Source organism: Osmerus eperlanus, chromosome 18, assembly GCF_963692335.1.
Source record: "Osmerus eperlanus chromosome 18, fOsmEpe2.1, whole genome shotgun sequence".
Lineage (NCBI taxonomy): Eukaryota > Metazoa > Chordata > Actinopteri > Osmeriformes > Osmeridae > Osmerus > Osmerus eperlanus.
Window position 1 is genome coordinate 3,503,968 of NC_085035.1, and position 25,758 is coordinate 3,529,725.

The 25,758-nt window shown below is 44.6% G+C and overlaps 3 protein-coding genes and 1 non-coding gene across 4 annotated transcripts; 2 read left to right on the plus strand and 2 right to left on the minus strand.

The window, feature by feature from the left end:
* The first annotated feature begins 6,794 nt into the window (after positions 1 to 6,794).
* aqp3b (aquaporin 3b) lies at positions 6,795 to 11,650 on the plus strand. Its single transcript, XM_062484381.1, has 6 exons — positions 6,795 to 6,929; positions 8,047 to 8,173; positions 9,098 to 9,235; positions 9,383 to 9,501; positions 9,662 to 9,879; positions 10,091 to 11,650. The coding sequence occupies exons 1-6, from the start codon at positions 6,822 to 6,824 to the stop codon at positions 10,281 to 10,283; spliced, it is 903 nt and encodes a 300-aa protein (XP_062340365.1). The 5' UTR covers positions 6,795 to 6,821; the 3' UTR covers positions 10,284 to 11,650.
* A 944-nt stretch (positions 11,651 to 12,594) lies between these two features.
* Positions 12,595 to 15,162, minus strand: LOC134038804 (serine/arginine repetitive matrix protein 1-like). The gene is made up of 4 exons (XM_062484380.1): positions 15,083 to 15,162; positions 14,560 to 14,818; positions 14,251 to 14,460; positions 12,595 to 14,176 (listed from the first exon to the last, which is right to left on the minus strand). Exons 2-4 carry the CDS (start codon positions 14,797 to 14,799, stop codon positions 13,292 to 13,294), a joined length of 1,335 nt encoding a protein of 444 aa, XP_062340364.1. The 5' UTR covers positions 14,800 to 14,818; positions 15,083 to 15,162; the 3' UTR covers positions 12,595 to 13,291.
* A 233-nt stretch (positions 15,163 to 15,395) lies between these two features.
* trnam-cau (transfer RNA methionine (anticodon CAU)) lies at positions 15,396 to 15,467 on the minus strand. The gene has a single exon. It is a non-coding gene; the product is annotated as a tRNA-Met (tRNA).
* Positions 15,468 to 18,997: 3,530 nt separating this feature from the next.
* Positions 18,998 to 25,727, plus strand: arid6 (AT-rich interaction domain 6). Its single transcript, XM_062483777.1, has 6 exons — positions 18,998 to 19,337; positions 20,339 to 20,493; positions 20,675 to 20,727; positions 21,320 to 21,417; positions 21,646 to 21,805; positions 21,895 to 25,727. Exons 2-6 carry the CDS (start codon positions 20,349 to 20,351, stop codon positions 23,230 to 23,232), a joined length of 1,794 nt encoding a protein of 597 aa, XP_062339761.1. The 5' UTR covers positions 18,998 to 19,337; positions 20,339 to 20,348; the 3' UTR covers positions 23,233 to 25,727.
* Positions 25,728 to 25,758: the final 31 nt, after the last annotated feature.

Genomic DNA, 25,758 nt, shown 5'->3' on the forward strand with positions numbered 1-25,758 from the left:
AAGCGTAACAAGGGAGTATCTGTCAACACACCGGCCAGCGGACGGCTCGTCCCTCACCGGATTAAAGAACGGCGCTCCAACATGCAGCAGGTCAATAGAAAACTTTAATTCCTGCATCCGTAATGAGACTCAGGTGTCTGGGCACCCGTAGATGAAGAGAGGCTACTTGCTGTTGTTTTGCTGAAGAGCTGCACTTGGAGACGCTAATTAGCTGAAGCGCACTTGACCTCAAGGGGGGGTTAAGAGAGGGATCAGGGACTGTTCTGCCCAACGTTGATAATGATGCAATTCGTTATTTAAACTAATACAGCTTGAACAGCAAGTAGCCAGTGTACATGAACAGTAAGTATAGGCTATGGTGAAAACAGGAGTGGGTCCCAGTATTGTCGTCCAATTTCCCTCGCTACTATGGAACGCAGAGGTTAAACAAAACCATGCATATGCTCGATACCTTTATTTACTTTCTTCCCACCGTTTTTTTTTATGTAGGCTATGCATAACCTAAAACCTAAAATCCACTAAACCAAGAAAGACAAAGACTTAAATTGATTCTGTCTCACATGAAGTGGTGTTCAACCAAAACTATTACCCTAAGTGGAGTTCAAACAAATAAAATGTAGGCCCACGTGTCGTATTCATTTTGTCATTTTAGCAGACGCTCTTATCCAGAGCGTATTCGTCTTGTTCTGTACGCTGTGCTTTTGTCCTAAACTCGGGCGCCACTAAGCCTACATTTATCTTCAGTAAATTACCGCAGCTCTTAATAGCTTCCTCGACCAAATGGGAACATCCAATGATGATGCAGAGGGGAATAACAGAGCGTGCACAATCAGGCTTGGGTACGTGACCACCACCAAGAAAATAAACAATTACAGTAGGGCTTAAATATGGGTGCAGTGCCCCGTCACTTAAACTGCACAATGGCCATAAACATTCAGACACTTAGCCTCTCACCAGCAGGATTGCTCTTGACAAGCAAGGCTACATAGACCCTTAGCTGGAGTTAATTTATTACAACTAAATATACAAGATCATCTGGAACTGCAAAGTGGTCATTCACCAGACAACACTGCTACAGCAGTGAACTCAAGGACAGAGATCTATTCTCTTCCACATCCACCTTTTAGCAAAATAGGTCCCTATCAGGATGAGCAAAAGCTAAGATTGTTCTGAAGTGCTTGTGATAATGCTTACTGTGTGTATTTATGCTATGGGAGTCAGCAACAGTCATTATAGGAGAGGCATATCTACCGGTGTTGGTTCAACTGTCCTTGCGTGGGAGGATCTGCAGAAAACAAACTCTGACTTTCTTGGAGTCTTGGCTCCAGAACAGGAATCCCGTCACAGTCTACACAATACAAACACTGTTTATATATATACACACACACGTATGCATTCTGTGCATATATATATATGCAGTATACTGCAAAGCAACTTGTGTAGCATGTCTATACAGTAGGCTATGTTTATATATATATATATATATGCAATGCGCACAGAATGCATATATATATATATATATATATATATATATATATATATATATATGTATATATATAATATATATATATATATATATATATATATATATATGCATTCTGTGCGCATATATATATATGCACACGAAACATAGCCTACTGTATAGACATGCTACACAAGTTGCTTTGCAGTATACTGTGGATGTAATATTGCATGCTTAAACCTGAGCAGAACTGCACCCTCTAGCATTTCCAAACAATGTCGAAATAACTGCATATCATGATTGACGATGGGGATATCAACCCACCCACCTTAATTCATGTCATCTGCCATTGAATTCTGATATCGTCCTGGGACCCAGACCCATACCACAGAAGAAGTGCTACACTGTGCCAATAACGTAAGAGCGGAAGCACCAGTGCATGTCAGGAACACACGGAGCTCCACCTCTTCCATTAGAACCTGCACATTAGTGAGTATCACAAGATGATTCAAATAATGATTTGAACTCAAGAAAATCAGGAATACAAAGTTCGTAAAAGTACAGAAAGTACAGACAAACTTTTAAATGTAATTCAATAAAAACAATTACAATCATGGAATTAACAGAGAAATAAGTGGCATCACTCCACATTATTAAAAGCCTTCTTTGTCACCTGAGAATACAAGTGATAAGTGGAAATCTATGTGCTCCAATTAGCACAGAAATAACTGCTTAACTATTAAACTATTATAGCAAAACCCCGAACAGAGTTCACGCCTTCTTACCACGGTCTCACACACACTGCCGTGTGTAAACTCACGTTTGAGTGCTGGGAGTCAGACAAACAGAGAGGGGAGAGGAGATGGAGAGCTGACCTTTTGTGCTTCCATTTATTAGGCTACACTTTATTCTGAACAATGTGACAAGGACGACACATTCTGTGTTCTAGATGGAGAATTCAGAAAACAGAAAAGAAAGATCGATAGGATTCCCCCCCCCCCCCCCCCCCCCCCCTTTATGAGCCCATTTCCAATTATCTCGAAAGCCTTAATTTTCAACGAAAGTAAAGGTAACATGTTATCTCTGAGGAATCAGTAATGCTTTCACCGAAGGTACCAGTGGCTCTCAAAGGTCTTGAGGAAAACGCACATGGTTTATGACTGAATAGAAGTTTCATGGTTAATAATTGTGAATTCATGGTAACTGTTTCCTTCCATTTTGCTTCCATCTTTTATATAATGTGTTTCTCCTCAACATAATGCAGCAAGCCCCTTCCTAAAGATGACCAAAGCATGTGCTGTCCAACCAATCTTTGTGTAGTTACAGGAACCGGCAATGAAAACATCAGACAACTCGCAGAACGAACAGCAGCACTGAGTTAATTCAATGAGGGAATTGTTTCTCGACTTAACTAAGGCTGTCACAGTTGACCGTGCGCCGGGTGGAGAGTGGGACCTGTGTGTGGCCAGATGGCTTACCTCAGAACCACAGGCAGGGTCCTCACGAATCACCTGCCCCGCGCGACGCTCCCTAGGGACAGCTTGCCATGCCTGCGCTCACCCCAGTCGCTGGATTTCTGTACATACCATTCTTCAAGCAGACGCAAAGAGAAGCTGTGGTCAAATAGTGCCTTCTGCTGGTCACCACCAGCCAGAGCAAAGCTAAGGACGAGAGAAATTAGAGTTAAAAAAAACAACACAAACTATATAATATATATAATAATAATATATATAATAATATATATATTATAAATATAATATATATATATATAACGATTATAGCAGTTAAGCTACCAGTATATAACTCATAGTTAGATGTTGTCCACCTTGTACTTTGTTAGTGACCAGGACTGCAATAAATTGCAAAGATTGAAAGTGTACGTAGCCTGCTGGAGGGCTAATCAGTAGGTGCTATGGGACACAGTAATGCTGCTAAAACACTGCCTTAGGAGAGTGGCATGAATCTGAAGCTTACTGTACAAAAGCAAGCCATTTTGAATGGCCGATCTACAGCTATACGGGCTCACAAAATGACAGATTCAAATAGAATTCAAAAAAACGTGTTGTGCTCTCAAGTGTGTGTGTGTGACTGTTGGTGTGTGTGTTTTCTTTTTTTTATGATGGTAATCCAGTCAGAGTGGGGCTCATATTCAGGATCACACCTTCCATATCCAACAGAGAGAATAGACTGAGATTGGAAAGCTGATATCCTATAACTACTGTGGCTCCCAGGGGGCTTAGAGGCAGTGCTTGAATGGGGATCAGGTCTGAACAGGGTCTGTCTGCTTGGCTCTGCCAGGCAAGGACAAGTAGACACAGCATACAGGTGTGAGCAAAGTACATTTTCAGTGCGTTTGTTCTGCATCGCCTTCCATCGAGGCACCCGATTCGTCTCCCCGTTTTGTATTTATTAGTTTGCCTCCGTGGTCTGCATTTTATTTCATGTGGAGAAGGAACCAGGTACACTTGGGAATGTTCTAGAAGGTGTGTGCATGAGCGTTCGAGATGGGTTGCTTCACTGTTGAAATACGTGTACGTGTACTGTGTATGATTGCAAAGAAATTGTAGAACTTATGAACACATAACTCAACTCTTCTGATTTTTTTGCAATGACGAGCCATGTATCAGTGAGTGAGGGGGATGAACCCAAGTGCAGGGAGACAGGGAGACAGCATAGCCCTTACTGGTCAAAACAAGAACACGACAGGGATACTCACAGAAACCCATCTGTCCAGACACCACAACCGACAAAGACTGGACACAAAACATAAACTTAAGTATCGAACCAAACAAGACACAGGTGACAACACTCAGAACGAATTAGCAAACTGACACAGGTGACAACCCTCAGAACTAATCAGAAAACTAGACACACTAGGGCAAGGAAAACCAAGAACAAAATCAAAACATCTAACGGGCACGGCCATAGCTGTGACACAAAGCGTGCACGAGCATGATACTGTGACATCGAGAAATTTACTAAGTCTGACAATGAGAACCTATTCATCTCAGTTGTTCCATGGTTTCCCATCCTATCTGAAGTAAATGCTTGTGTTCGAAGGCTATTTTCACCCAAAAGCAACTTCTTAAGACAAGTGATGGTAAAATGTTTATGAGAGGCTTGCTCTGTCAGTGAGTGAAACCCGGAGTGTGTGATTCACAGTGGAATCAGGAATCAAGCAGAAGGCCACATTATTCATAAGTCCATTAGCATACAGGCAGGGGAAACATTTGATGGTTAAGCCAGTGAGCTTTTGCCCTATCACTCTCAGAGCCCATTAGCTACTCCTCCTCTGTGTCAGACAGGGACCTCATTCCTCACCTGCACAGAGGCTCTCTGTGGTGCTACCCTGTGCTACTGAATTATTTAAGTTCCCTCCAACAAATGTGTCCAACATGCCATTTAGCTTTGTCTAAATGTTCTGAGATCTTCTGTTATAATGTTTCATTGGAGCTGTGCATGTGTGTGTGTGTGTTTGTGGGAGAGAGATAGAGAGGCAGTGAGAGATCCTTTTTCTTTTACGTTAGACAGGTTCTTGTATGTAAAAGAGGGGTGAGGACCCTGTTGCAGCACAGACAATTTGAAAGGTAAAACCTGACAGGCGCATGAAGAATTCCGCTTCGAATGTCAAGCCGGCATCAGTTAGGCAGTAGTGATAAGGGAATGAGACCGTTTCTTTCATTCTGGGCTGCCGTCTGACAAGCTGGTATGTCTGGATAAAAGCTTAAGGAAAATTGAACTAACCAGGTCTCAAAACTTGGACAGGCAGCCAGGACACTGATACAGATGGGGTCAGTCAGCAGCAAACCAAGTGTAGGATATTGTTCAGTTAGCTCTTTATTGACAGGTAACCAGTGAAGGAAGGGTTCCCTTCAGTGTGAAATGTATGAATGTCTTCCTAAACATGCGGACAGCTGTTTCCACTGGCTTTCCGATGAATAAAAAACACGACGTCCTGGGCCTTTCTGTGTGGAGTTTGCATGTTCTCCCCCCGCGCTCACCTGGGTTTCCTCCGTTAAAAAAGAATCCCAATATAGAGGATATGCACGACAGATTGCTCTGCTGCTGGTGTCCCTGGCCAGAACATGGGTGAGCACTTGGACCTGGCGCCTGAGCGGTGCTGTTGTGGCTGCCCACTGCTCTTGGCTGCCCTGGGAGGAAGGACCGGCAGGATGAGACAGATGCAGAGACTAATTTCTCCGGTGCCACCCCCCCCCCCCCCCGGGGCCAAGCGTGTGTGTTTGTGTCCCTGTCGCACGTGGTGTGTGTGTGTTCCACATTTGTGAGATGAATAAAGGATTCTTCTTCATAAATGGCTATTGTTTTGTTACTGGAATTATGACAAACTTTTCCCCCAATTTCCCAACAGCGGTTTTCAAGACACTTTTGTACTTGAACCCAGCCATCTTGCTCACCTTGCTATGTCATACTGCAGGAATGGCCCCTGGACAAAAGACTCCCTTTGACAAGGGGCGGTGTGCTACTTTTTTGCTGGGACAAAAGCCCTTAATTCCTGCCTCCTCAACAATTCGCTGTGTTCCTTTTGAAGAGAAGAACAAAAGTGAGGCCATTGATCCAGGGTACAAACCCAGCCATGCCATATCAGTTACAACCTGTTCTATCACATTTACCCGAGGTGGGATTTAGAACAGCCAGGGACAGGCTGAGAAACCGCAGTGAGGACAGGGAACAAGCTGTTTAGCTAATCGCACTAGTAGACCACCGTGTCCATCCAAGAGGTCCAATATCGGACTCAAGATCTCCAGGAATCCCACAGTGGTCTCATCTGGCTCTAAAACACAGTTTCCCACTATTCTGAATCGGTGTGGTTTTAGTCAAACTGGTGATTGCTGTTGCCTGAAAAATGTCCAGTTACCGATGAAAAGAATTCACTTGGTAACTTCTCAGAGAATGGTTTCACATGTGGAATCGGTAACGATGCTATCATGTTTGACACGTACACGTCCTCATTTTAATAGACAGCAAACTTACGAGACAACTGACACGTGTTTAAATACTTTGGACCAGGGTTTGTACTACCTTCTTCTGTGACAACAGTTCATTTTAACACGATGCTGCGCTGCACTGCCCCAGAGCTGTCGCACCAAATACGAGCAGCAAGCCGAAAACAAAGCAGGAAGGTCAGGTAAAACCAGTGGAAAGGACTGGGGTCTTGAGACAGAAGAGAGTGTGGGAAAGAGATATGGGTGGAGGTGTAGAGGGAGGGGAAGAATATCCAGGAGGACTGTGTACTCCGTTTTTTCTCGATGTGGGAGGGATCCACGCTATGCTTTAAGAGAGGATGCCGAGTCCTCCCTGAATTAGACGCTGGACTGGACAACCCTGACACAGCTGCATCATGGGAAGACAGAAGGCTATTTTGGACAAGCTGGCGCGGAGCTTCCAGATTCGTCACATGCTTCTCCGACAGGCCTTGGCTGAATGCTTGGGAACCCTGATCCTGGTGGTGAGTAAGGTAGAAGCCGGGGTTTGGCCTTGACTGAAATGCCCTGTACAGAGAGACATCGTGTGGATTCCCCAGGATCAACTGTTATTGACAAGAGTGGGAGATGTGAACTTGTATGGGAAACCCTTGTGCTGCATGATTGTACTTGCAAACAATGACGATATTGTTGTCCGTCTGGTGTCGAAACAGGCCTTCAGCTACACATTGACAGGTTTTCTCATTTTGTAAAACTCCAACACTGGTGTGAATGTGTGCCACAAAAGTGTTTAAGCTTTATTGTGTTGTCTCTAGCATCTAGAGTCACAGATTGTACAGAGATTTGTTCTCATCTGTTACATGAGAAGCCCTGATATGGTCGGGTGTAAATCATACAGTACATCCACCGGCATGCTCCCAAAACTTTTTTGAGAAGTCGAAATGCAATCAACAACTCCACTCGGCCCTCCCTGGCATGCATTGTCTTTGAAATAAAAGCCATGTGAAGTTCAACCAGACACAGCTACCTGGGTTCCTCTGTTTTCCACGGTACAGTAACTCAATAAACAGTGTCTGAGGCTCGACCAGCTGAGAGGGGCTGGCCATCTGTTATTCTCCTGGAGCGCAGTCAGAGGTCTGGGTGCCTGAGACAGTGTTTGGCTACGCTACTGAGTGAAACCTCATAGCCCACTGGCAAACAGTCTCTTTGGTGGGCTTGGGCCAGCTGTCCGCTGAGAGCCCCACTGGTGCAGCCAGGAAACTCAGACCGTCAATAAGCTCTGCAATACCACCCATAACACGGGCGTGATTTCCCAGGTCCGAGGCAGCCGCGCCTTGGGCGAAGGCTGCAGGCGCGGTGCGAGGCCAGACCCTGGGGTCGAGCTGCCGACGGTGCTATCGTGGGTGGTCTGTTTTTTTTTTTTTTTTTTACCTGTTGGGTCTGTCTGCGCATAGCAACAGGCCTCTTTTTTTGTCTTTACTCACTTGGTACATTTGAGTCCTTTGGAAGGTAGAAAAATGAAAAGCCCTGTCGAGGAGATTCAGGAGTGGGTTTTTGAGACTGCACATTGTAACCGTTCAGCTGTGTGTGTGTGTGTGTGATGGATGGTCTCTCCCTTCTGTTGGTTTCTTCTCTCTGTAGATGTTTGGCTGTGGAGCCGTTGCACAGCTGGTGCTGAGCGGAGGCTCTCATGGCATGTTCCTCACTGTCAACTTTGCGTTCGGATTCGCCGCCACTTTAGGCCTCCTCGTGAGTGGCCAGGTTTCAGGTGAGAGCGCGCACATTCCACCGGCATTCTGTGAGTATTGAGAGACAGTATAGAAGAACTCAAATAGCAGACATTGAGTAAAGGCATCTTGAGTAAAACATTTACAGTTGGAGAAATTAAAAGGTTAGCCACAACAGCGAGCATTCAGCAAGACGCCAAATCCAAACGGTGGGAGGAAAACACTTTCTCGTTCTATTTGAAAAGCTATTTGGTTTGACTTTGAACATTTTGATCACTAGTATCCACTGTCAAAAAAGGGAGGGAAAATGCTGCCGTTTCAGTGGTTTCATAATGAGACTGTCGCCCACTAATACATGTGCGGCGGAGAAAATAAGACTCTTATAATTAGGTACCTCCTACCATGACACGAAACAGCTAAACGTGCGAGGTGGAGACACCCACCCACATGAATGTGCCATCTGAGCACTTCATTAGATTCCCCCCTCCTTCAAAGCATGCAGTCGAGAGAAAAAACACAAGCTTTATGGAATAACATCTCAGTCTTTTCACTCCCTTCTATTTACGGTGTCACAGAGACATCCTATCCTGACAGGCACTTTACTCCCATTACTAAGGGTAGTCTGGGGGCCTGTTCCCCTCTCTCTCTCTCTCTCTCTCTCTCTCTCTCTCTCTCTCTCTCTCTCTCTCTCTCTCTCTCTCTCTCTCTCTCTCTCTCTCTCTCTCTCTCTCTCTCTCTCTCTCTCTCTCTCTCTCTCTCTCTCTCTCTCTCTCTCTCTCTCTCTCTCTCTCTCTGTCTCTCACTCTCTCTCTCTCTCTCTCTCTCTCTCTCTCTCTCTGAGAAAAGAAAGTGATTTTTAGAGGCGAGTTTCATATTGGCTTCGGTCTCTCTTTAAATTGAGTGTAAGCGGGTTACAGTTCAACACATAATGGGCTTTTTTTTTTCTCTTCTTCTTCTTTTCCCAGGCGGGCACCTAAACCCAACAGTGACCTTTGCCCTGTGTTTGCTGGGGAGAGAGCCTTGGAGGAAGTTCCCAGTGTTCTTCTTCTTCCAGACCCTTGGTGCCTTTCTAGGATCTGGCATCATATTTGGCCTGTATTTTGGTGAGTGAGCTACCAAAGTCAAAACACAAAACCACACGAAACCTCCGACGGCCGAGAGCTCGACCAAATCGGTGTCGTTCTTCAAAGATGTCGTGACGTTTACGCCTTTCGACGTACCACGCCGTGTGACGCCCTCGTTTTCTACAGATGCATTGTGGGACTACGGCCAAGGCACACTTATCGTGGTGGGGAATAACGCGACAGCCGGCATTTTTGCCACCTACCCCTCAAAACATCTCACCCTTCTTAACGGATTCTTTGATCAGGTAAGGCTAAACGGTCAGACAAGCCCAATGGTTCTCTGTCAGTAGTCCCTATCTGATAACCCTATCTGATAACCCAGGTCCACATTTAACCCTGATACACAAAGTCATGGAATCACAACAGCGCACCACTGATGACACTGATCCAGAATATGCGTTGCAGATGATTGGCACCGCAGCCCTGATTGTGTGCATCCTGGCCATCGTGGATCCCTACAACAACCCTATCCCCAGAGGACTTGAGGCCTTCACTGTAGGCTTTGTGGTGCTGGTCATCGGCCTATCGATGGGCTTCAACTCGGGCTATGCTGTGAACCCGGCCAGGGACTTGGGCCCGCGCCTCTTCACCGCGTTGGCAGGGTGGGGGGGTGAGGTATTCACGTGAGTGCCTTTCCCTTTAACCATCTCTCTCCCTCCATCTTCTTTCTTGCTGTGTTCCTTTGCTTTTTATCTCAAAGGCCACATTTCGTACACTTCATGTAAAAAACATGCAGACGCACGGGCCATTTCCTGTACCAATGGTCCACGACAGGAGATATGAGCGAAAGGAGTCCGATTTTACACAAGTGTCTCTGTGCTCCAAAATCCACAGAGCCTGTAGCTATTGGTTCTTCGTGCCGATCTTCGCCCCCTTCCTGGGTGCCGTGGTGGGGGTGATGGTGTACCAGCTGATGGTGGGCTACCACGTGGAAGGAGAAGCGCGGGAGAGGATGGAGGAGGAGGAGAAGGGTGAGAGAGAGGAGAGGCTCAAACTATCCAGCCTCACCGCCAAGGACTGTGCGTGACTTTTCAATTTTCCCCTAGGGTCCATATGTTTACCTGTCGCCTGTTAACCACACGTGGGCATTTTACAATTCAGTTATATTCATTTCTCAGTTATATCGTGTCTTATATCTTGCCTTTGATACAGTTGAACCTCTCTTTCGGTATAAAGTATGACTCATTAAAATCCATCAGATAATGATAAGATCGTACCACACTCAAAACATTCAGATCATGGTACTAACGCCTGTCTGGAAAAGTATGTTGTCTCCACATTTCCGAGCATGAGTCGCCATTCTCCTTCAAACCCGATTCATGTATATGAACACGTACAAAAAGGTTAGGGAGAATTTGCCAGCAGTATTTACATGTCCCTTGACTTTCAATTGACTATGAAGCTTGTGTTTCACTTAGAGTGTCAGCAACTCCTTCAAACCTGGCAAAGAGCCCGAAATGTTCCTCCTTCATGCTTTCTATCTGATACAACTGTCACAACCCTGCTTTAGCGCAAAAAACACCAAACAACAGATTCAAAAGATGAAGGATCTCCTCGCAAGTATTTGAAATCTGTTGTTTCACTGAATTCATGTCTGGATTCCAGAGAGAATAGGGGTTGAGATAAAGGCCATCTAAAGCCATTTTATGACTCCTATTGAGGGATTCCCTATGTTTTCCTTGACATTGACATTTTTGGTGCTGTGTAGGTGTAGCAGATACGTCAGATGATATATTATTGAGTTGGCGGTATGCACTCATGAGTTATATTCAGCTGCACCAAAGTCCATCAGAATCAAAGATAACAAAAATATAATAATAGAAGTACAGGTGATCTATGATGAACCCAGAGAGCTGTTGCTAGACGTGAATTCGCACCGACTACTTATAAATCTGTAGGATCTGGTACTTGCAACAGCACAGGTGTTGTTGTGCAAGGATCGTTTTTTTCCACCCGATAAGTTACACCAGATGTGGAGCATATGTGCTTGTGGGTTTGGGAAAGGAGCCAAATGTAGCTGTGGACCACATGCTGTGCAACGTGAGCAACACAACGGTACCAAGAAGATAAACCTACAGTAACCTAATAAAACATGTAAGTCAGAAAACAGCCCGCCCCCAAAAAAGGTTAACGATTCAAGCTCTATGTCAACGCCTCACAACCTGGGTGGTTGAAAGATCACACATGAAACCATACATGCACCAACAATGTACGGTTCAGAATGAGAGCGAGAGAGAGACTAAATGCAACAGCTCCGAACGAACAGCGGTGGTCCGTTTAAGAGTGTCTGGACCTCAGGTTAACTGTTGCAGACTTGTTACGCAGTCTTTTTTTCATGTATTACTCTTTCCTATTTTATGTATACAACAATAAAATGATATAGCATTAACCTCTGACAAATGTGTATCGTGTTTATCGGAACTTTTCTTCAATGACTCTACATGATAAATAGTGAGGGGCGGGACCGATTTATGGTCCTTTGAGGCCCCTGGGCAAATGTATTTTTGGAAGCCCCCCACGCTTTCCTAAATTGGTGTCTTTCTTGCCTTCCTCGTCTGTGTAGCTGTCAGACGAGGTCTGACTGAATTGAAAGGGCGTAGGTTTGATTTCAGCTAGGGCCATAAATATTCAACTTCTCCTTCCCCTCAAGAGTCACACCTGGCTCTGAGCTCTCATCTGCAAATGGTCAGCTTGTGCCGTGCGCACAAAGCGCCTTGGCGTTCAATTTCCTCAGAGGAAATTGACCTGAGGTCTTGGACCTGAGACTCGGACGCTCCTTGGCAGTCCGAGGCCCAGGGCACTGGCCCGCTCCATAATCCGGCCTTGGTGAGACAGACAGACATGTAAGAGGTCAAAAACCATTTCTGGGGCCATTTCAAACGCTATTTACAGAGCGTTCAACTGAAACCGAGGTGCGTCTTGTTTCCTGAGTCATTTGAATTCCGAAAACCACTAAACGCTGGATTGTTGTCTGCCGAGAAAATGGAGAGGGGAAAGAAAGGAAATTTCTGTGGGACACTAAATGTCATCTGTGAAATGTTCAGCTTTGGAACGAATATCAATGGCAAAGATCTGGCCCCAGAGCAGTCTGAATCCTCTAAGCTTCAGAAAGGGCTGGGTGACATTTGGAATCACTCTGTGGTGTGACCTTTGCTGTTGGGAGATCAACACACACATCTGGTGTCAATCATTGCCTCTGAAATTACCTGTTTTATCTATACACCCTGTCCATGGCTTAAGGAGAAAATAACCAAGAAGTTTGACCTAATAGGTTATGTATCTACAAACACACTGTTCCCAATATGTCAGTACATAAATTATAAATCAGTCAATAACTTAATCTTTAATTAAGGACTTTGTCTGATGCTTGAAGGTTCATATTTACTTTCTGCATGAAATCAAATATTTACATCCAGGTCACTGGCTCTGGTAGAATGCAATAAAACATAGGGTGAACGAAACATTATTTACCAACAACACAGTTGCCGTCACATGCCAGTGACTAGGATGTAAGCTATAACAAAGGTGTTCCGCCTTCTGGCTCAGTTGCAATAAACACTAAATATTACAGATTTCCTTCTGTATCGTCATGTCACTTCCTGTGGTCAAAGCATGACTTGGTTTATCTCAGCATGTAGCATCTTCGTCTTCTGACTCGGGTTGTCATGGTGGGAAAACCAGAAAATATGATCCACAGCACAGCTATGTGGTCACGTACTGAACATCAATATTCACCCACAACCCACAGAACCACTACTGCAGAATTTTACGATCTTCCCAGGAATGAAGATTGCTTTTGCGTCAAAAGCAATTATGTAAACAGCTCAAATGTGTCATATAATGGATCAGATGCTGACCTTTTTTTACGAACGCAAAGGATTGTTATCAAACTGCAACGCAAGGTCGCAAGGGAGCACATTTTCTTGAATCAAAATGAGCAAACATTATTTTAAAGTATACTAGTTCATGTGTTGTATTTCAGTGATAGACCTTGCAGTGGGTGGCAGTGGGTGGCAGTGTGTCCCAGCTAGTCCTTCAGCTAGTAGGAGGGTTGACCCCTGGTGAGTGCCCTGTCACTACCTCATCCAGGGACCACAACAAAGGTGGCAGGCTGCTTCTGATTGGCTTCAACTCAGGCATCGGGGGCAACCAGGGTGGGTCCTCCCTCCCAGGGCCTGACCGGCCCACGGTCGGGTCCCTTAAGCTGAATCCAGGGCCAAGCTCCATGGTGTCCAGAGAGAGCCCGGCGAACAGAGGGGTGAAGCCCAGCGGGAAGCTGTTCTGCTGGGCACCAGCATGGAGGATCGGCCGCTGAGGCTTATGGATGACGCTCCTCCTCCGGACACTAGGTAACCCCTGGTGGTGGATACGGGGGGATACCGAGGCAGATGTGCCCCTGTTGCCGTGCTGCTGGTTGGGCTGAAGCCGGGCAGTGAGCCCCCCATTTCTCTGCAGCGAGGGGCAAGGCTCCAGGACTTCCACCTCGGGCCAGTAACAGCTCACAGGGAGAAGGGCCGGGTCTAGTTTCTTATAAAGGGGGCCAGTTCTCCTTATATGCTGAGGTGGTTGGGTTTTACAGGTTAGCAGGTTGCCTTTTGAGATGCCTGGGCTTCGGCTCACGTTTCTGGGATTGTGCGGCAGAGGTTTGCGTCTCCCGCGTGGAGGTGGCGTGGCTTTGTGAGGGGATGTTGGATGCAGCTGGCTCTGCAGTGTCCTCCTCTGTGGGGTTTCAGATGATGCTGTGTGGACTGGAGGCCTCTCTGGGTCACTCTCCGCTGTCGTGGCAGGTTCCGCAGTGCGCCGAGGAGTTGTCGGGGTCGGAACCCGCCTCTTATGGAGCTCTTGTCTCGTCGGCGACCGAGACTTGCGCTGTAAATCCCGCAAATCTGTCGATTCAACTGAATTGAAATCCAGTAGCTTCTGCAGGGGCATATAGACAGCATGTTAGGAGGTGTGTGTGTGTGTGTGTTTGTATGTCATCTGTACGGAGCTACCTGGAGTAGAGGTGTGTGTGAGCTGACCCAGGAGTAGTGCACTGGCACACAGCCTTCAGCCCATGAGTCACCGGGCGAAGCTACTGTTTCGGAGTCTTCCGCCCACAAGGGGGCGCTCTCTGCCATCTCCCCCTCATCCCTTGCCAGGAACAGCCAGTTCACTGTTTCAACCAGGCTGCTGCAAGCCCAGAAGGCAGTGTATGGTACCAGCTTGCCAGAGATAGAGGAGAGAATGAGAGCAAGTCAAACATTCTTATTAGACAGCGTTTAAACGGGATGCTAGTCTATCATCTTCATTAAGTCACGTACCTGTTTTTCAATGTACTGTTCATAGCATTTGTCCAAGACGGTAGACTTCAGATCTGCTATGATCTCTGCCACCACCTCATCCCCCTCCTCCTGTGTCGTCATAGCAACCCAGGCGTTCTCTGTGAGGCGACCGGGAATTATGTCCACTACTTCCACCGCCGAAGGGGGCGGAGGAGGGGGCACGGGTACCGAGCCTGCCCTAGGCTTTTCCCCTCGTGACTTGGCTGCCGAGCGGGACATGCTCGCACGAATACGACACCTGCAGGTTTTTTTTTTAATCAATGCCCGTTTATATCAATGCAAGTGTACTTCCACGTGCCTATGAATGTACTTTAGCCACTACTGTACGTGGCTACTCAACACACGTGCTCAAAGATAATAGATAGATGACTAACGGAAAATATAAGTGAGCTTAATTATGTATAGGATAACTGACTGTATAGATCTGTATTTTCAGAATTTTGTGAATCATAAACCATTTTTGCCATATACAAACTTTTGCAATAAAGAGTAGCATACTTACCGGCGGGCAACAAATATTGTGTAGTACTAATGTTCTAGAACGCCAATACAATGTAACTCCGCTTTTGCCATAAGTGTATCTCACGGTTGCTCAGAAACCGGAGCATAAATAGCTGTGACATGGTTAACCAACCAGATGATGGCGCCAAAATTGCTTTGGTACGGTGTGTTTCGAGTGACGAAAAAATTAAGACATTTTGGGCAGTCTAATTTTACACGCAATAGTGGAATGGTATACACAGCAACATTTACCAAAGGATCATCACCCCCCAAAAATTACTGACAACTACAATGCAAAAAAAAAAAAAAGATTCTAGCAGAGGATGGTTTCGATCCATCGACCTCTGGGTTATGGGCCCAGCACGCTTCCGCTGCGCCACTCTGCTGACATACTCACGAGGCTGTACAGTTCGGTTAATATAGTTGAATCCCGAGGCTATTCTACGAGGCAGGAATTGGGTTTTGTGTTTAGATAACAAGTGAAGGGCGACAAGGAGGGGAGGAGGTTGAACCGGCGACAAGAAGCCTTGGTTCAACTTAAATTAATCAAGCTAATCTAGAAAGTTAACTGACAATGTGAGGCAGTTAAAGTTATGCGGTCAACATTTGTTTTCGGAGCTAATGTCCTTGTGTTGTGCAAACTCAAATAGACATCAGGCCAATATGGTATTGTCTTTTTCTGTCACAATTTGCTAAGCATTCCTGTTAACCCTCGTGCTGCCTTCGGGTCACATGACCCAAAGGTTCATAACGAACCATCATTGTGTTTACCCAATTTTACCCAATACAAAAACAAATAAAAATACTTTTCTTTTAACCTTCGCAATGTGGGGGGTCTGAGACAGCCCGACGGTTAAAAGAAAATGCTTCACTTTGTTTTTGTATGCGGTAAAGTTGTCGCAATACGACGGTGGGTCACAATGACTGATGGGTCAGAACGACCCGAGGAGAACACAAGGGTTAAGTAACCCACCCACGCAGTGTGAAATTGAACAAATATGTTGTGTGATCCATACCATCAGTCAGCACAGATAATGACAGGTTACCATCACCCTATAATAAAAAGCATATTTTAAATGGTGAAAACAAACACTACACCTCAGATAATAACAGGTTATAGAAACACTTAGTACATTTAATGGAACACAAAGTCCTCCAAAGTCATCTGTCACGACCAGCATAAAATAGGAATGTTATTATCTTGAGCAACAGGCCTAGCATCATAGTGATGTCCAACTGACAGCAGAATACTAAAACTGTTAAAGAAGTAAGTGAATGGTTCTCATGAACACCAGATATTACAGGGAAACTTGTTTACCTATCATATATGTTATTAGGAGGTGTCAGCACTTTGACACCGTTTTTTAGATGTGCTTAATAAATAAATGGAATTAAGTGATTGATTGTAAAAAGTAGATCATGCGTTTTCTGTTAAACAACGTGACCAGAGAGATGGAGGGTTAATGGCAATGTCTATAGCCCTAATGTCGATGTACTCACAATGTATTTTCAGTAACATTTTGACACGTCAAAATGTGTTCAATTTGTTCATCCCTGTTTAGCACACAGTCACTAGCCAGAACCCAGAGACTAACTTGAACTTGTTGCATCACTGTGACAAATCAGGAATGAACCACCTTTAATGTTTGTCAACAAAGGCGTGGTGTCATGGACTGCCTGTGTTAAATACTGCAGATTGCAGGACCACATGTCCATTGAAGGCAATGGATTGTAACACAACGTTATTAAAGATACCACTATTGTATGCCCCTTCTTGTTTTGTATTGGTCCATGTCTGTTTAAAAAGAAAAACCTACAAACTTAGGTTTGAACTGTGATTTAGAATCTGAACCTGAACCTGAACTACTCATACCTTACTTTACCCCCTCAGGGTTGCAGCTTTCAAGCACGTTACTAAGCATCTGAACATTGAGTTTAGACATTGATTTGAAACAAATTCGTATCATACCTCATGAGGGATTTATGAGATATTCTGTCAGCAGTAGCATAACAAGTTTTTACAAGGACCCTGTCCCGTCACCATCCAGTCTTCTTCACGAGGAAGTGACGTAAGACTGTATCATCACGCATTTTTGATGAAATTATTTAAATGTAGCAATTTCTTAAGAATGAAAGTAGCGTGAGTGTGTCCGGGTCTTTGAATGCTGGCAGTGTTCAAGTCCTCTGAAGGGGAAAACATGGACCTTCAATTAGCACACACCTTCAATTGATTGCGTGAGTGGCATCTGCTGATGATGTCACATGCCCAAGTGCCATGCCAGAACTAGCCCAGTGCAAAGGCCAAATAAACACGGGCTGAAACACACCATTTTTATTCCAAATAACTGGTCAGTAATTGGAATATTACACAAAAGGAGATATAGCTAAGAATTGCTGAGTTTCAGTCTGTCAACCAAATGCAGCCTATTTGTTTGAACAGTGACTGAATGATAAACACACAGCCGTTGGAGCACTGTCACTACCAGGAAGTATTGAGCCTTAATGCTGTCCTGAACCACAAATTAGTAATACTGATTGGAATGTGATTCCATCAAGGAAACATGTCTCTCGGTTTATTTCAACTGCCATGGCTCACAGGATACCGCAATGGTCACACCCAGACATCTGCACTGTGTCTTTAAGAGACCGTTTCCACCTCTGTCACTCACCAATCTGCCATGTAATGAAAACATGGTATTGATCTCCACACAAAGGCTGTCAGGGGTGATAAGGAGGAACCAAAGTTTCTTGAATGTCAGCATGTGCATTTCTGAGCAGATTACCTTTAGGTACATTTCTAAATATCAGACTGGGATATGAAGACCCTCGTTATCATTCTGGCTCTGATTCTGAGTATATCAGTAGCTCATTGGCATTTTCTCCTTCTTAGCTTGTATTTTATTTTATAATTACATTATAAAAGCATGTCCTTTTTTTAAAAACTTGTTTCGATAATAGTTTTTGATGATAATATCCAACTGACTTGACTTTTTAAGAGATGCAATCATCATTCCATTCTGACAACAACACAAGTTCATGATTCTACTTCCAAATAACATTTGTATGAATTTTAGATATGCTAAATAACTTTTCCTTTGTCCTGACTACAGAAGGAACTTTATCATCTGAACGGCAATTTTGACACTTAAAAAAACCCCTGTCTGGGTATCTCTCCAATAATGGCAGGAATGTGTGTGTGTGGGTTTGTTTGTGTGTCCCACATTAGTTTTCTACAATTATCTGGAGAACTGGGCACAACATTCTAAATATTGCAGGTGTCCTCTTTATAATCCAACGGAGCTTAACGTCCGCGATAGACGTTGTTCGAATCAGCATTTCGACATTTTTAAAAACAATCCCCATCTTTCATGTGCCTCCACGGGCATCATCACTCCTCCCAGCCCTTTCACTCTGATCATCATCGCAGGCACTGTGCACTATCTATAATTCCAGGAATCTGTGTGTGCCACCAGTTTTATCACAGGCACTATGCACTATCTATAGTTCAAGGAATCTGTATATGTGTGTTTCACTGACATCTTAATCACCGACTGCATCACAGGCACTATTACACTAGGTATTGGTTAATTCTATCTCACTGCAAATGAGCGATTTGCAGCACAATATATACCAACCGTCTCTGAAGGAGCGGATCCCTCACTGAATTGCTCAAATTTGTTCTCCTCCAGTGAGTTTTTCTGGGAGTTTTTCCTTGTCTGCCCTCTGTGACATGCTTGCGTGTAAAAAGGGCGATACAAATATATTTTTATTTGATTTGATATGGTTACTGTACAGTACACATAAATCTGTTACCGAATAGTTATGATAGGTGGAAGGTTTTAGCACTAATGCAAAAGTAAACAATTTTCGGTAATCCTATGTTAAGATAAATGAATAAATGTAATACACAGGAAGCAAGCAATTCATCTGTTATTAAGTACATGTCTGAATTTGATATAATTAAATGGAACAAAATAGCTTTTGGCATGCAGCCACAAGCTGGTTGGACTGGTCTGACTTCAACATCCCGGCAGTAATCCACAGGGTTTACACCTCCTTGGACATACTTGTGATGTTACTACCCTGTGTAGATGTGTGTGTACGTATGAGACAGAGGTAACTGCAGTCTTGTCGTGGGACCACAAGGTGTAGCTTGAAGAAGAGCCTTGAGACGTCTTTGAGCCAGTCTGGAGAACCACAACTGTGGAATAGCTGGAGGCCTGAGATTGGTTCCGCTTGTCAGTGTGGGTGTACAGGTAAGCTGTCCCTACATGCACACCACGGTATAGAAGGGATGTGGAGTGTTATTAAGCAGATTTACTTTCTTTTCTGGTGGTGAGAATTATACATTTTATGTTACAGAATAAATGACTGAAACCAGATAGTCGGTTGTGAAATACGAAGTTTGGTTTATCTGCTGGTTTTAAACTAGCACTGATTTTTGAAATTGTTACAGACGCTGTATAGAAAATTAAATGCACCGACATATAGAGTAGACACAAAACGATATAAGTCATCGGCATCAGGAAACTTACTTACATTTCATATAAGTACATAAGAAATCTGTCAAAAATTGCAGAGAGATTTTGATTTGCATGACTCTAAATGTCAACCAAGACAGAAACCACTTTATGGGCTGTACAGTCTGTACAGCCTCAACAGTAATTCGGTATGGACTGTAAATAACTTGATTGATACTTGGTTTGACTGTTCAAAATGTCCCTGTCCCAAATGGAACAAAAGAGTACTGTAAGCATTGAAATGTACTACAGACTTAGAAAACACTCTGTCCTATGAAACAGTCATTTCAGTGGCATGTTTGCTGGTGTGATGAGCATCGTTGACCCTGGAGGACAAACATCAAACACGGACTGAGATCAAACATGAACTTCCATCAATAGTCAATCATGTGGTCATGTTTAACAACCATCCGTCACCCTGGATGGAGAACACAGGCTTTTCTTGTTAGAAAGGTCTGCGTTGGTTCTATTTGGGGAACGTTTAGGATCTGACAAATTAGGATCATGATGAAAAGAGTCAAACAGACAATCGGTCTATTTGTTACAATCGGCAAGGCAAGAGTCGAGATTGTGAACATGGCTTGAACATGCTGTACATGTAGTGCATCCCCATTTCAATTATTCATAAAAACGTGCAATATACAATATTGTCTATACTACAGAAAATGGCTGAAACATGATGTAAATATTGGAGCTTTAGTAATGCAGTGAAGTGACACGCCTGTGTGTGTTGTTAGCTACAGCACCATGTCCTTCAGGGAGACAGAGGAGGAGATGACTGTTGACCCGGAGGAGGAGATGAGGGAAGAGACGTTTCTCAAAGACCTCTACCAGTTCATGATGAAGAGAGATTCACCTATAGAAAGAATTCCCCACCTCGGCTTCAAGCAAAGTTAGTATATCTATCTCAATCTCCAACACACACACACACACACACACACACACACACACACACACACACACACACACACACACACACACACACACACACACACACACACACACACACCACACATGCATATAATGATGTAAGAAAATACTAAAACATTCTGATTTATGTTTTGTGTTTGTAGTTGACCTGTTTTTGATGTACAAGACTGTGGCAAAAATGGGTGGCTACCCCGAGGTAAAAATGCATGGTTATGTCCCAAAATTCCCAATTTCATATTTCATTGTTAAAACATGCTACCAAACTTACCAAGTGGAATTATTACAAGTAATAATTGTTCTGAAACAATTGGCAAACAGATATGGCAACATCTTAGGAAATGTTGCCACATTCAGTGTTTACGTAATTTATTAATTTACTCAGAAATGATGTACTGTTACCAAACGTTATTTGCGTTTGCATTTCTAAAGAAGTTGTCCTATCTGTTTGTTAAATGCTTCAGAGCATTTGTTATTATTCCCACTTTCAAGGGAATACAAGGAAGTGGAAAGTGACAGATATATCACAATTATGTGTGGGTATATAATGTATGTAAGGCATATAAACTGCAAATTCAAAACAATTCTAGGTTTTAAGTTGACTTAATAATTTTTTTTATGTTTTTTTATTTCAGTATTTGTGTTTCTTTTGCTAGACAGTTAGACTGTAAGGTGAAAAAAAAGGGGAATCGTTTGAACAACAGAAAGGACTTCACCTGTAAAACTAACTTTATTCAGAAAAAAAAAAACTGTTTGGAGAGCAGCGTTTGACGGTCTTCCGTCCTCACCAGGTGACTTCCCAGCAGCTGTGGAAGCAGGTGTACAGCACCCTGGGAGGGAACCCGCGCAGCACCAGCGCAGCCACCTGCACCCGCAGACACTACGAGAAGTGAGTCTGAACACACGGCGACATCCAACGCACACTGACACGAGGCTAATGGGCTCTTGCTACAACCCCACGTTTGGGTTCACAGAAGGAGAGAGAGACACAGAAGGGAGTGTCGAGGGATGGCAGACGAACAATGTTCTGTTGTGTTTGTCTCGATGAGTCTTGATGCACATTCCTTTGCGCGGTGAGGATATGTTTCACTCACGACTGTGCTTTCTGTCGCTCCAGGCTCATCCTGCCGTATGAATGTCATGTAAAAGGCAAAGACTACATGGAAGTCGTACCACCCCGTCCCAACAAGCGTTTCTACTACAACAGCCAGAGACAGAGTGCGGATGAGGAATGTCCCAGGGTGAAGATGAAGACGAACCACACACCCCTCTTGCAGGTACACTGACAGGCATACGCACATGCACACCTACACTCACTCACACAAACACCAATTCTGGCTGCTAACTCTTGGTCTTCTCTTCACAGACCTACCCGATGGACTCCACTGTGAGGGTCATGCCTGTGAGCTACCATCAATTCTATCCCCCCGGCCATCTAACTCTGCCTTCCTATGTGCCCTTGATGCCACCCAAAGTCTCCCGTTCCGTGCCCCAAACTGCCCCTCAGGCTCCACTGCCCTCCCCACCCCCTCCACCCCCTCTGGGCCCCACAGAGAGGGTCCCCCAGCCCCTGGAACACCTACGCTACCTGGCAGAAAGATACAACCGACATATCTCCCAGCCCCTTGACCTGAGGCGCAAGGACTCCAGTCCAGTTCCCTGCAACAACCCGGCCTCGTCCTTCACCCCGACCTCCTCCATGAAGCCAAAGTTTCTAAACAGAGTCTCGCCTCTCTATCAGGCCACGGTTCTTGCTCGAGAGGAGGGCTGTGAGAGGCCCAAGACAGAGGCGGGCAAGAGCTCTCCGGTCTATTTCACGGACCCCCCGATAAGCAGGGATGGCTGCGTCATTGACCTCACCTACAGCAGGTCCTCCCGAAGCCCCGGCCATGCCCCCGCCACCCCGGCCCAATCGGGGAGCCCCATCCCCCAGCTCAGAGACGGGCCCTGCGATCCCTCCATGGTTCACCCACTCAAGCCTCTCCAAACCCAGGCGCGTCCAGAATTGCGAACACAGGTGAAAGAAGAGAGCGCCCAAACCAGTTCAGGGCCTCTCAATCTCAGCCGTTCTCACCCCAGCCCCCCCAGAGAGTCTGCAGGTAGAATGGAGATCCAGATTCCTATTGCGTTACTCCACGACTGGATTAAGGAAGGCCTGCTGTGTGGTCCCACAGCTTCCGGGGTTGGAAATCTGTCCCTCCAAACCTCCACAGGTCCAACCTCTTCTCACACCCCAGGCCCAAAGCATGGGGAGTGGGCACAGGCCTGGCCAGACATCCCCTCCTCTAGATCTGACCCCACCAACCCGCCCTTTCACCACCCTTATGTCGCCCAACAAATGGCGAATCGGAGCCCAAGGGAGAAGATAGATAGGGACCGAAGCGTGCAAAGCCACACCGCCACAAACGGTGACCTGTCCCCAACACCCGCCTACAGTCCCCACAGCTACAAGCCGATCCCATCCCAGGGCACTTGGGATGTTCGCAGCCGGGATGTATATCGCTGGGCGGAGCAGGACGCCAGAAGGCCATACCACGCCAAGACCATGCAGCACCAGACACCACGAGACAGAAACCCCAAAGAAAACCCCCAACCACTGGAGCAGGATGACCAAGGCCCAAGATCCCCGGTGTCCTCTTGCTCTCTGGGGACTCTAACTCCAGAGGAGTTCGTGAAGCTGAAGAGACTCATCTCCAGCTCTTGAGTGACGGGCTAAGCAACACTGCAACTCTGCGGCTCGCCAGAAGAAGACAAGCAACTCTGCGGCTCGCCAGAAGAAGACAAGCAACTCTGCGGCTCGCCAGAAGAAGACAAGCAACTCTGCGGCTCGCCAGAAGAAGACAAGCAATTCTACAGCTCACCAGAAGAAGACAAGCAACTCTGCGGCTCGCCAGAAGAAGACAAGCAACTCTGCAGCTCTCCAGAAGAAGACAAGCAACTCTGCGGCCAGTGCCGGTCCTAGCACATTTGGCGCCCTAGGCAAGGTTTGTCTCTACCCAGCTCTACAAACGGGAAGGTTAATTTAATTGTATGCACTCGTGAATTTGACGCCCCCTCTTCATACCGACCTGGGCTATCTATGTCGCCTGTAGGAAAGTAGTAGTATACAGTATACACCCTCACGGAATATCTTAAATGTTAAATGTTTCGCCTAAATGTTAAAATCTACTTCTGACACGTGTCAGAGTATCAAATCAAATGAATTTGTATAGCTCTTTTTTTTTTACAAGCAATGTCAAGGAGCGCTTCACATAGGAGTGCTCCTAAACTATTGAGAGGACATTTTTGTTCTCAGGGTTCTAAACATGTGAAGCAGTAAAACGTTAAAATTGCTAGCATTTACATACTATATGAAAGATGGATGAGAGAGTCTGTAGTCTATTGAGTATTGTAAATATTGTGATAAATATATTGGGGTTCATACAGCAACCTTTTAAGCTATATTTGTACAACTAATAAGCAGGGAGTCAGGTGGCTGAGCGGTTAGAGAATCAGGCTAGTAATCAAAAGGTCGCTGGTTCGATTCCTGGCCGTGTCAGATGACGTTGTGTCCTTGGGCAAGGCACTTCACCCTACTTGCCTCTGGGAATGTCCCTGTACTTACTGTAAGTCGCTCTGGATAAAAGCGTCGGCTAAATGACTAAATGTAAATGTTTTGGAAAACTGGTTCTGTATTTGGTTTCACAACGACCAGGACCAGCTTTTACATTCTTGAACTGAAAGCAACTGTAAAGGTTGAATTGTGATTCAAGATTCATATTGTGAATAGCTTTTCTATTGTAATATTCAGCAACATATTGTGGCAAGTTTGTAAATATGAACAATAACGTTTTTTGATACTTTTTACAATGTAATGATCCAGCGTTTAATTAAAAGTTTTTGGAATATATTCCAACAATGATGGATGAAAATACAGTATCAGACATGTCATTACAGCAAACATCACCAGACCATTATTTGAAGATCACACAGAGAAACACGCAGTCACAAACCAATGGGAAAGCCTCATGTTAATGAGATGATTTCCTTGCTAATCAGGAATCAATTCTAAACCTTTCTTTTGACACAAGCTACTGTATGCTTGTTTGATTGTGTCAAGACGTGAGGGCTATTTTAAGGATTTACAGAACACCATCGCATGACTGACATCATTAGGCTCTGCTGTCCTACAGTTCACAGGAAGGAATGTCTTTTGAACAGGTGGGTACAATCGACAGAATGCCACCAGGAAGATCATTATTATTTCCTTCACACCTGTGGTGTGAAGGCTTTTTGCTTCCTTGTTCCCTGAGCGTATTCTGAGTAGTGTTGATGAGGCATCTTCAAATCATCAGCTCATTGACGCACAATGTACTGATGCTTCCCGATTGGGAATGGGTGAAGGGGCAAAAATATAAGGACAGACCATTTCTTGAAGTAATACCACACGTATCATTTATGTCATAAAGTATGACAGCCCGCACGATGCCTTGCTTGTTCATACACACTAAGCATTTATGCTGGTTTAGTTTACAGTAATCCCAGAGTACGACACTAATCTTTTAAGATCACATTTTTATCTAATCATCCACTGTGGCATCTTGGCAGGAAGGAAGGTGACATTGTGATTCAAACAAATTCTAAAATGTGTATGCATATAGCAGGTACTGGATTGTTGTTTGTTATTTTGTTCTGAATATTTAGATAATGTCCCACAGATGGATTTGCACAAAGAACTTTCCAATTCAAGTAAATGTGTATTTAGTGTAACTCTGGAGACTGTGTACACAGTACTAACAATTACAATATGCCACCTGCCTAATAATGTAATCCTGTTTTTTCCCAGTTGATCCCACACACAATATCTGGTATATTGTTGACAACGTCCTAAGACATGTTTTCTTAAGTTGGAAAGTTATCCATGCAAACCCAAAAGGTGAGGGAAAAGTAGGAATAAAGCAATTCATTTTTTTTTTTACAATATAAAGTACTTCACCTGACAAACATGCCATTTTTGTTTCCCAATACAGATCATTTTGGGGGTAAAGGACACGTTATTATTTATAGTCTTGCAACATGACAGAATAGTGGATCCCGACACATATTTATGGATTGTATTTTTGTAACGTGAAAGTATTTCACACTCAATTATGATTCCAGTCTGTGCCATTTCAAGTTCCAGAATGTATGTTTGGGAAAATGACACTTGAGTTTTCTTTTCATACAGTGCATACTTTACATTTTGGTTCTG

Coding starts and splice junctions, on each gene's coding strand:
- LOC134038804 (XM_062484380.1), bottom strand. CDS start 14,799: ATGTCCCGCTCGGCAGCCAAGTCACGAGGGGAAAAGCCTAGGGCAGGC. Junction 14,461..14,559: donor AACAGTACATTGAAAAACAG/GTACGTGACTTA, acceptor ATCTCTGGCAAG/CTGGTACCATACACTGCCTT. Junction 14,177..14,250: donor CACACACACCTCTACTCCAG/GTAGCTCCGTAC, acceptor ATGCCCCTGCAG/AAGCTACTGGATTTCAATTC.
- aqp3b (XM_062484381.1), top strand. CDS start 6,822: ATGGGAAGACAGAAGGCTATTTTGGACAAGCTGGCGCGGAGCTTCCAG. Junction 6,930..8,046: donor TGGGAACCCTGATCCTGGTG/GTGAGTAAGGTA, acceptor TTCTCTCTGTAG/ATGTTTGGCTGTGGAGCCGT. Junction 9,502..9,661: donor TTAACGGATTCTTTGATCAG/GTAAGGCTAAAC, acceptor TATGCGTTGCAG/ATGATTGGCACCGCAGCCCT.
- arid6 (XM_062483777.1), top strand. CDS start 20,349: ATGTCCTTCAGGGAGACAGAGGAGGAGATGACTGTTGACCCGGAGGAG. Junction 20,728..21,319: donor AAATGGGTGGCTACCCCGAG/GTAAAAATGCAT, acceptor CGTCCTCACCAG/GTGACTTCCCAGCAGCTGTG. Junction 21,418..21,645: donor ACCCGCAGACACTACGAGAA/GTGAGTCTGAAC, acceptor CTGTCGCTCCAG/GCTCATCCTGCCGTATGAAT.